At 34.0% G+C, this 11,555-nt stretch overlaps 1 protein-coding gene across 2 annotated transcripts; it reads left to right on the top strand.

Moving 5' to 3' along the window:
• Positions 1 to 450: 450 nt before the first annotated feature.
• On the top strand, positions 451 to 5,476 carry LOC110922976 (synaptotagmin-5). Of its 2 annotated transcripts, XM_022167174.2 has the most exons (11): positions 508 to 718; positions 1,658 to 1,759; positions 1,884 to 1,934; positions 2,020 to 2,140; positions 2,219 to 2,337; positions 2,578 to 2,676; positions 2,764 to 2,844; positions 2,941 to 3,020; positions 3,621 to 3,846; positions 4,490 to 4,654; positions 5,042 to 5,476. In XM_022167174.2, the coding sequence occupies exons 1-11, from the start codon at positions 614 to 616 to the stop codon at positions 5,399 to 5,401; spliced, it is 1,509 nt and encodes a 502-aa protein (XP_022022866.1). In that variant the 5' UTR covers positions 508 to 613; the 3' UTR covers positions 5,402 to 5,476. The 2 variants fall into 2 exon arrangements, with proteins under 2 accessions (XP_035842800.1, XP_022022866.1); XM_035986907.1 differs by lacking the exon at positions 4,490 to 4,654 and having other exon boundaries at positions 451 to 718.
• The last annotated feature ends 6,079 nt before the right edge of the window (positions 5,477 to 11,555 follow it).

The following is an 11,555-nucleotide window of genomic DNA, read 5'->3' on the forward strand; positions in this document are numbered from 1 at the left end:
AAATTTAATAATAAAACTTTTATCTGTATATTAAATAATATTAAAAGAAATATATTAAATAAATATAAATAAAATTTATGAGGTTGAAGGAGAAAATGTCATATGTATTATTTGGAGTTTTTTATTATAAGTTTAGGAGTTAGGATATAGGGTTTAGGGTTAAGAGATCTTAGTTAGGGTTCGCCGAGCCGGTTCCAACGTCGCTGGAATGAGTTCAATCAGAGTTCGTTTGAGTCGGTTCCCTGCTATTCTCCACTTTTTTTAGTGTTCCCCAATAAACATTTCCTTTTCGGGTCTAATCCATTACCTTATTACGATTGACACGATTCCTAATTTTAATACAAAATAAACGCGTTATCTAGAATAATAATATTCGTTTAATACAAAATAAACACATTATCTAGAATAATAATAATATTCGTAACTAAGAATTTTCATGCGGGGAGTAACGGACAGAACAAGGCAAGAATTGAACGTTACTTACAACTCACATTCACCTCCTTCTTCATCACATAATATTCTGCAACTCCATTTTTCATCATCTCTAAAACCAATCTTTTGATGTTATATTGACTGTAGTTCTTGTTTCTGGAGAGTTGTAAGTTAATACAAGATGGGTTTGATTATTGGAATTATGATGGGGACTGTATTTGGCGTTGCAATCATGGCTGGTTGGCGTCAGATGATGACGTACCGAAGCGGTAAACGAATCGCTAAGGTAGTTACCTGTTGGGATTCGATCTTTAACATGTTGATGTGATTCTCATCGTTTGTTAATCAATTTGATTTTACTTTCACCAATTATTTTTGTTGCTTTGTTAATGTTAGGATGACCAGTTTCTTTATGAATTGATGTTGAAGATACATTTCTTGTTAGTTTGTGGTAACTGATCGTTGATTTTTATATCTTTTATGTTTACATATTAAGCTCGAGCCCAACTCGTTTATTATATAGAAATAATAAAAATGCTAAAATCATAAAAAAAAAAATTCATAAAAAATGCTAAAATCATAAAAAAAAATCGAAATAATTTTATCTCTTTACACATATTGATGAATAATATTATGTTGAGCTCAAGCGAGGCGCAAGCTAGACGAGCTTTTTGAACAGTCCTATGGGTCAAACTCAACCGTCGTTGCTAGATACAAGTTAGTTTGGATCATTTTTGTTTGTTTTATTGGGTAGATTTGGGTCTGCCTAAATGACAGAACGGACGTGAATGAAAACCTGGCTAATTAGAACGGGTCCAAATGGTTCGTTAAAAAGAAAACTCTTTATCCCACACCTTTAAGAGAAACAGGCACCCACCACCTACTGCCACCGTCAGCCACCACTGTTGTGTCATTGCTGTCGTGGCACCGCTGTTGGCCCCCACCACGTCAACTGCCACAACATCAAAAACCGAAAAGGATACCAACATCAAGAAAAAAAAATTTATATTGAACTTAATAACCATGAGAAACTGCAACAAAAATTTACAAGCATACGTTACCGTACAAATTACATATCGAAATGACGTGTTTATTAAATGATATACTTGTAATATCAACAAACTGAAGGTGCATTGAATATAAAATATAAGATGATCATCTTAACTTATGCAGCATTCAGATAATTTATATACTGGAGGTGTTTAATGCTTTGTTTCATCCTCAGGCTGTTGTCATAAAGCAACTTGGATGTCTCAACCGAGACGATCTCAGGAAAATTTGTGGCGACACATTTCCCGAATGGATATCTTTCCCTGTTTATGAACAGGTTACCTCTTTCCACATCAAATAATTACTATATTTTTTTTTTCTTTTAATTCTTGTTTTTTTTTTTCCATTCTCACAAGTTTTGTGTCGAACGCGTCTCATCTTCATACAGTTTGATGTTACAGGTGAAATGGTTGAATAAAATATTAGGCAAACTCTGGCCATATGTTGAAGAAGTAAGTACTTTACTTTGGGCTCTTAGCTTTACTGCATTCCTGGACAAATCTTATTTTTTTCTTAAATTTTTTTTTGTACATACAGGCAGCTCGTATTATAATTAAAGAATCGGTTGAGCCGTTGTTGGAAGACTATCGTCCAACTGGAATTACATCATTGAAGTTCGATAAACTCTCCCTTGGAACTGTAGCACCAAAGATTGAGGGTACCATATTATTTCACAGCCCGAATATACGTCCTGCATATATCACTATTACTAACTACAATTCATAAAAATGTGCAGGTATTCGTGTGCAGAGTCTTAAGAAAGGTCAAATAACAATGGACATAGATTTTCGTTGGGGCGGTGACCCGAATATTGTTTTGGAAGTTGAAGCTGTTGTTGCTAAGTTACCTATTCAGGTGGGTATGTTTATGAATCATATTGCTGATAGGGGTGTGAATTTATGACACAACACACGAACCTAACATGAAATTTGTGGGTTTTGGTTTAGTCATAATGTTTTGGGTCGAATCCGTTTGACACGTTTAGTTAAACTAGTTGTGTTTGGGTCGATCGGATCGTTTGTGGATTGAAATATTTATTTTTACAAATGTTTTACTAATTGCTGAAAGAAAATTGTATGTTTTGTGCTGTTACAGCTGAAGGATCTACAAGTTTTTACAGTTATTCGCGTTATTTTCCAACTTTGTGAGGAAATTCCTTGCATCTCTGCGGTTGTTGTTGCGTTACTTTCTGAGGTACACCCTATGAATCCCACCAGTTTTCTTAACATCCATACATAAGAATATATTTGATTTAAAAAATAATCAGCTATAAATTATCAGCCAGAGCCAAAAATCGATTATACATTAAAAGCTGTTGGTGGAAGTTTAACAGCCATTCCTGGACTTTCTGACATGATAGATGTAAGTTTCTTTATGATGTGATTAACGTTGTTTTGCAACTAACTAAGTTTGTCTGAATTGTTTAGGCATCATCATAGGTTTACTTGATGTGTGCAGGATACTGTAAAAACAATAGTTAAAGATATGCTTGAGTGGCCTCACAGGATGGTTGTTCCCATTGTACCTACCGATACAAGGTAATAATTAGGGATGACAGTGTGTCGGGTTTTGGTAATTCCAGTCTCATACCCGTCCCCATAACAGTTGGATACACATTTTTCGTTATCCATAATTGGGTTTGTGGGTATATCCACGTCTATTGGACTTACCCCTTTATGGTTTAATTATGTTGTTCAAGATTTTCGGTTGAGATGCCCATTACTCAAAACCAAATCTTAAAGTCACCTAAAAAACCTCGAAATATTAAACGCTTAACTACACTTAAAACACGCCTTTAATTGTAATAATTTGAAGTTTCTAACAACTTTAACTTACCATTTAGTATATTTTATAATATATTAATATATTTGTTATCTATATGGGTAAATGGGTACATATCATCGAGTTTTCTTGTCGGGTTCTTTTGCTATCACCTAATACCATATCTATTTCAAACCCGCAAAAACTAATATATATGGGTTTTCTTGTCGGGTTCTTTTGCTATCCTTACGAATATGCCCCCTTGTTCTATATTTATATCTATCTCATCATGTTCAGCGCATATTATGTAGTGATCTTGAGCTAAAGCCACATGGATATTAATATACATTTGATTTTATTGTTTGCATATTATGTAGTGATCTTGAGCTAAAGCCACATGGACAACTCACACTAACAATTGTGAAGGCAAACAATTTGAAAAACATGGAAATGATTGGAAAGTCTGATCCTTATGTGACAGCGTATATTCGGCCTCTTGAGAAGTTCAAAACAAAGGTTGTTAATAACAACCTTAATCCTGTTTGGAATCATGTCATTCAATTAATTGTAGAAGACAAGGAGACCCAGTTTGCTGTACTTGAGGTTATTATCTTTTCACTTGGTTGTTTTTTTCTATACATAGCCTAGTATCGTTGGTTCTTAAATGGTTAAAATTTGGTCCCAGTTCACCTTTGTTAAAGTCCTTATATGAAACTGTCATCTGGTATACTAAAGCGCGAGGTTCCGGTGAGAACCATTAAATAATTAGAAACTAAAGAAACCCATTTTGACCCTTGGATCATAATTTGATGGTTTAGGTATGGTTCAGCCGGTTTTGACGAAACTTCTATGCCGAATTGCTAACTATGGTTTTGGTAACGATAAAGTAAACAGACAAGGCCAGTTTTAGCGATTATGTCAGTTTCAACAGTTTATGAACACCCCTAGAATGGATGACCGAGATCTCATCTAATATGTCTGTCATTTCATGAATCGTGATTGCCTTGTCCTTTTCATCCGCTCCATGATCGTAGGCCAAAAAGTAGTTTCTAATTATTTGACGGTTCTCATTTGAACTCAGCCCACTACTAACACATCTATATACTCGTAATATTTATCACTCACTAGATTAAATATTTCTATATTCTTCAAAATCATGTAGCGACGCCCACATTTGTTTGTGCTATAGAAAAAAAAACTTTATTTAGTTAAACAATAAAAGGATCATAGGGTGTGACCCAAACAGGTTTTGGATCAAGACATTGGACAAGACAAGCGTTTGGGCATAGCAAAATTACCTCTAATTGACCTTGAACCCGAAATCGAAAAAGATATTGAATTGAGACTGCTACCTTCACTTGACATGCTCAAGATTAAAGATAAAAGGGATAGAGGAACTCTTACAATCAAGGTATGTAGGTGATTTCACCTTTATACAAGTAGCTTTAATTTAATGTTCGAGTTACATGCTACATTTTGTTTGGTAGTTGTGAGAACCTGAAAACTCACTGGACCCCACCAATACCCTGCTACATAGTAGGACTAGGTAACACACAACTTATGCTAAGTGGTTGGCATCTACCGGGTACCATGTTACATTTTTCTTACTAGGACGTTCCAACACAAATGCAACATGTCTTTCCTTGTCTCGGTTTATGTAAAATAAATGACCATTTTACCCTTTTTATCTGTCTAGTATTGGTAGCCGTGCATTTGTTCAATAAGATTCATTAAGATGATAATGGCCACTTTAGTTATTATTCTTTGTAAACTTTGATATGAATATTTGAATATATAGGTAAAGTATCATCACTTTACTAAAGAAGAGCAAGATGCTGCTCTAGAACAAGAAAAGAAGATTCTTGAAGAGAAAAAGAGACTTAAAGCAGAAGGTTTAATAGGAAGCACCATGGATGCCATTGATGGAGCAGCAGGGTTGGTAGGGTCTGGTATAGGCACTGGAGTTGGGCTTGTTGGAAGTGGAGTTGGCGCGGGGGTTGGGCTGGTTGGAAACGGGCTGGGGGCTGTTGGTAGTGGGCTTAGCAAGGCCGGAAAGTTCATGGGCCGGACCATAACTGGAGCCGGTGGTTCTAAGCGGAGTGGTGCATCAACTCCAGTGAATTCTGTTGATGAAAGTGGTGGTGCGAAACCACGCTAACCTGTGCCAGTTGTATATGTTGTTTATTTTATGTGAATTATTAATCTTCTGAGTTGAATTCTCTTGTTTTTGTTGGTTTTCGGTGTTTAGGACTGTAAGTCATTGATGTGTTCGAATTTGTTTGTCAATATTTCAGATTTTGGTATTAACCTCCAAGGCGTTTAGTTCATGACGCTTGGTATATATATCTACAACCAAAAACCGTATCTCTCGCGTCTGTTTTACATGTCAGCCTTTTTTTTTTTTTTTTCTTTTGAGGCGTTTTTACTATCACCTCGTGACTTGGGCATTTTTTTAAACCAAATTTGAAATGATGTTTTCGAGTTCTTTATATGATACACGTAATAAAAGTTTAAGTATACAAGTGTCAAATAGTAATATAAGTTTATAACTTTTTTCCTCCGAAACATGTAGAACATATTAAAAGGAAAGCTCAAAATAAAGGCAATTAGACAAGTAAATTTACATTTGTACTTTATAAAGTTTAAACTATGAAAAGGATGTTATAAACAAAAGCAGAAATGAAAAACAAACTAGAAGGCAAACAAATGTATGTACTTCCAGAGTTCTATACGGCAATAATTATTATGCTATGCTATGCTATGCCAACACAAGATGCCTGACACTTCGTCGTTGGATTAACCAAATTAAAATTTTGTCTCATTTAAATTTACAGTTTTGCCACTGGTTTTGTTTGTCTCTCTCCCAACTAAATTACAATTTTGCCGTCCAGCTAAAAAATATAGTTTTGTCATTGTTTTTGTTTTCTTTTCACTGTAAATTATAATTTTGCCCCAGTGTAAAATTACAGACATGCAATCGTTTTATTTTATTTATTTTTTATTTTTTTTGACAAAACTATGCTAGTGTTTTTGTTTTAATTGGTTGGCTCGGTATAGTTTTATTCGTGTCAAGCAGTAGTTTCCATCGTTTTATTTCTTTTAGCAAAAGTATGATAGTGTTTTATTTTAATTGGTTGACAAGGTGTATTTTTTTAATATCCTGTTATGAGTAGTATGTACAAGTAACCGAAACACAGACATACATATTATGAGAGAGAAATATTCGGCTTAGTGCCCTCAACACGGGCGTGGCAAAAACTCAGTGGCGGAATTAGAAGAAATATTCAGGGGTATCCCAAATTTTTTTACGATACATTTATAGAGCAGAATTTTTTTTACCTGCATTACGGGGCGGGACCGATCCTGAAAATTCAAGTGCCCTGGGTGAGCCAAAAAAAGGCCCTTAGGCCTTACCGAATTAAAGTTTATAAACTAGTTTTTTAAGTTATTAGTATTTAGGTTAACGAATCAATATTGAGCATATCACATTTGGGCTAGGCTTTATGAATTAATATTGGCAATAAGTTTTTAGATATTAGATTGGGCTAGGTTTATTTTTAATTTTTATATCGAAATTAAACAATTCAAGAACTCAAGAAGAAAAGAAATAAAGAATACTCACAATCACAATTAGCACAACAATCTAATACACTATTGTAGGGGTGTTCATCGAATCGAATATGTTTCAAATTATTCGAATAATTTTTATTTTTCCTTGAATTCGAATTCGATTCGTATTAGATTAAAACCTAACCAATTCAATTCGAATTCGTATTCGAATAAAAAACCCAATTCGTATTCGATTCGTATTCGATTAAAAATTCGAATTCGAATCGAATTCGAATAAATTCGATTTGATTAAGTTTTTTTTTAAAACATGTAAATAACTATTAAAATGAAACTTAAGTTATAAAGCAGCCATAAAAAATTCCAAATAAAATACCATAAGTCTAACATTCAAAACGAGAATTGGGGAATAACCACTACAAGTTAATATTTTTAGGGTTAGAAATCTACTAATAGATTTGCTACTTAGGTTTTAGTTATGGGTCATGTAGTGGGTTTGGTAATAGGTAATTTTAATACATAGAATAAATTTTGAAAATAATTTATAGTATAGCCCAATAAAAGTTATATATGTATTATATATAAAAATAATAAATAAAATGTAAAAATTTTATTCGAATTTCGAATCGAATCGAATTTGAAATTATAAATTCGTATTCGATTCGTATTCGATTTACTTGACTCGAATTGAATTGAATTCGAATTCTTTTAATCGAAACGAATCCCTGATAATCGAATCGAATTTAATCGAATTTCGAATTTTTCGAATTCGAAACGAATTCTGAACACCCCTACACTATTGGGTTATTATTTGGTTATTTGGGCTAATTACTATTGGGCTATCATTTGTTTTTTTGGGCTAATATAATCAGTATTATTTGGGCTTGATTTTAGTTTGTAAATTTTTTTTTCAGGGGTGTTCTAATACTTGTTGAGGTGTGTCCTTAGTATAAAAATCGAAAAAAAAATAAAATTTTATACTACCAGAAAAAAGTTGAGCCGTAGCCCGTGCTACGCCCCAACCTACATTAGATCCGTCCCTGCAAAAACTACTATATATACATTTTTCATATTAGAAATGAATAGTGTCATGCACTTCAATTTTATTTTTTATTATTTAATTATATTATTATAATAATTTAGTATTATAATTAGTTTAAGTATTTTTTTTATTATAACATTTTAGATATGAAGTTTTATAAAATTCTGAGATTGTCATTGCAACGTTTTATTTTTTCCTTATTACTTTTTAGATATAGTGTTATTTTTCTAAAATACCTTTACGATGCGTTTATTCTTTATCTATTATTCGATAAAGGTTTAATTCGAAATGTGTCAAATATACTTGCTTTTTTTGTTCTTTATCAAGACCAACCCAACAATGGGTGGTATGGGTCGCCAATGCCATGTCACCTCAGCCATTTTTCATCATTAGCACCCCTCGTCCCGCCAATGCTATTGGGGGGGGGGGGGGTTGTTATTGGTTAGCCATTAGTGGAAAAGCGAGTAAAAACGGATGAAAAGTGGTGGGTCCTTGTGTCTTGACTGTCATAAAACGCTAACTTTAAAAAAATAATTTCAAACTAATTAATTTCACATCTGTATAAACACAGAAACACTCTTATTTTATTTCATTCTCAACCTCTCCATACTCTCAAACTCTTTATTTTCAATGGCACGTCGTTGGACCAAGGCCAAGGATATCGCGTTAGTCACGAGTTGGGTGGATTCAATAAATTTAGAATTTCCTTTAGATTCAACTCAATGTTGGAATAGTATTAGGACCACATTCTACAAATGTGTGGGTGTGAATTTTCATGGAAGAGAACATTTTTAGGAATGTTTATGCACTTACATATAAAGTGTACACATTTTGAGAGGTGCTACGCCACATCATTGAACCGCGAGGAGGACGTACCCGATGATGAAGCAATTGTCGTGACACGTACTGTGTTCGAAGCACGGTACATAAGGCCGTTTGATCACATTACGGTTTGGAAGATTTTGCAAGACTGACAGGTGGGTTTATATGGTTTATTAAAATATTAGTTTATGTTTGCTTTATTTAAATGTTATCCTTCTATTTAAATATTATTCTTTTATATATGTGTTATGTTTTTTTTTAAGTTATTTAAGTGTTATGTTTTTCTAAGTTATTTAAATGCTATTTTTCTGTATGTTATTTATTTAAATATTTTTGTTTTTTATTATTTACTTATTAAATTTTATAAATGTAAAAAAACAAAAAATATATAAGGTAATGATTGTGGGCTTTATTCCATACCGTGGACTTTATTGAGAAGAAACAATGAAGCTCCTTAGTTGACGTGGCGCATACATGACGTTGAGGTGGCACAATGGATCCCTAAGGGGCACCACTCCATACCATGCAGCCTTGTGGTTTTGTTGACATATTGACTGTAAGACCCTTACATCTATATCGATTAATACTTATAATAAAGTGTGCATTTTTATACAAAAATGCCCCTTTAACAAAAACATCGGCTAAACAATGTTTACGTAAAGTTAACACATTCAAAATACGTTTATAAAAGTTCTACACAAGTCTTTAGTAACAAAAGGAACTAAAATAGATGCGGAAGTTTCAGTTGAATGTGTGTTACTGTTCGGTTCTCGTGCAAGCTTGATCATCATCCAAAAGTTTGTAATAGTTACCTATAATCAAAAAAAATCATAAACATTAGTTATGAGAGTTTAATATACGTTTAAACAAGCCCGTAAGCCAAAAACAAGCAACAACAACTCTTTCAGCAGCTTTGTATGCCGTCGCGGGGCGCGACAGGATCGAAGCCAAGCCATCGTGGGGCGCGACAGCTCTGGCGGGCCGCGATTATAAAGGTCATTGGCCATCGCGGGGCGCGAGACAACTAATTCGACAGTAAGATTCTTATGCAGAGCTGCATATTTCCAGCTTGACCCATTTTCACCAAAATGACCATAACTCTCTAAGTTTTGATCTGATTTACGTCCCGTTTCTTCCTACGTGATCGTAATTCCTTCCTCTATTGTATGGAGTAAAAATCTGATAGCCGGATTAACAAAAATGTTAACTTTTAGCTCTCGGCTTTATATTATTTTTCAACTTATTTTGACCCATTCATGTTTTATACATTAAATTCGTCTAATCGTTTTTAATTTTGTTGTAATAACACAACCATAGATGTTTCCTAATACTCAGGCTTTATTCATAAGATTTATGTGCCCGTTATCTATTTATGTGTTATGTGTATTTGACCCATTCAACTACAACTAGTCGAACATTTTTAACACAATTCCCTTTTTCGAAATTGTTCATTCTAGTCATACTCAACACCTGAGTTTTTGAATTATAATCCGCGTTTCCGATTCTTGGATAATGCGTATAATGACTTTCTACCCATAACCGGGTATTATTTCGGAGTCATTGACTATGCAACCTACCCGGTTTACATCAAGACTCACATTTGAACCATTCGGTCTTCTTAGGGACGTACATCGCTTTTATATAACCAAAGTATCATTACTTTAGTTATTTTGACCCGTTTGGTTTGTTAGCGAAGTCCATCACTTTTATACTACCAAACGTTCATCATTCAAGTCAATTTGACCGGTTTGAATATTATAGTGAAATCCATCACTTTTACATTCTAACTTATCGCTAGACCCTAATTAATCCGTTCGGTTTATTCATACGGAATACACCGTTTTAGTATCAACTGAACTTCATAATATTGCATTTGTCATTCATAGTAAATAGACATAAAAATACTAACAAAAATCTATTAAGCATATAGCCGCGTACCTTTAAAGCTTTCCCTTTAAGCGGGTATTTGTTCCGCCTTGACCACTCGATGATTTGCCCAATTTGCTTTGTGATCTCCTAACTATAGTGATCACGAATTTAGCTTGGAATTGATCTCAAAGTCGTTGCCTTCTTTGATTTTAAGAGAATTTGGTAAATTTAGGGTTTAAGAGAAGAACTCTTTTGGTTCTATGGGTTTAGTCGAACAGAAACACACATGGTGTGTGTTTTTGTGTTTGATTTTATTTATTAAACAAGTTTCAAGTTTGCCCCTTTTAGTCCCTCTACTTTTAAGGTTTGTAAAATGGGCTAGAATCCCTTGATTCTTCATCATTTAATAACATATAATTGACTAGGTTAAATATCCCTAGTTTTATTTTCGCAAATTAATTATCAATATAATTAATTATACATGTATACAAATATATATATATATATATATATGATTTAATATTTTTGGGGTGTTATAAGTCTACCCCCTTAAAGAGGATTTCGTCCTCGAAATCGTAATACATACCAAATAAGGAAGGGTATAGGCGTCTCATTTCTTCTTCGGACTCCCAAGTGGTGTCTGATCCCTTTCGATCTTCCCATTTAACTTTTACTTGATCAATTTCTTTATTCCTTAAGCCTTTGAATTTTCGGTAAAGAATTGCAATAGGCTTTACGACATAGTTTAGTTTAATGTCTACTTTAATGTCGTCGTAACTTATATAAGTCGTTTCATTAGCTAGACACTTTCGAAGATTCGATACGTGGAAAGTGCTATGTATACCACTCAACTCCTCTGGTAGTTCGAGTCGGTAGGCTACTTTACCCACACGTTCAACGATTTTAAATGGCCCAATAAACCTTGGGCTCAACTTCTGTCACGGCTCCCCGACCACCCTGGACGGAGTCGGGGGCCCGCGAGGCAGTTCCCGTGGTATCCGTGGTATTTAAT

This window comes from Helianthus annuus, chromosome 17 (genome assembly GCF_002127325.2).
Source record: "Helianthus annuus cultivar XRQ/B chromosome 17, HanXRQr2.0-SUNRISE, whole genome shotgun sequence".
Classification (NCBI taxonomy): Eukaryota; Viridiplantae; Streptophyta; class Magnoliopsida; order Asterales; family Asteraceae; genus Helianthus; species Helianthus annuus.

Excerpts from the sequence above, each read along its gene's own strand:
- LOC110922976 (XM_022167174.2), top strand. The coding sequence starts at position 614 with ATGGGTTTGATTATTGGAATTATGATGGGGACTGTATTTGGCGTTGCA. Across the intron at positions 1,935-2,019 it reads TCTGGCCATATGTTGAAGAA|GCAGCTCGTATTATAATTAA; the intron begins GTAAGTACTTTA and ends TTGTACATACAG. Across the intron at positions 2,677-2,763 it reads TTGTTGCGTTACTTTCTGAG|CCAGAGCCAAAAATCGATTA; the intron begins GTACACCCTATG and ends ATAAATTATCAG.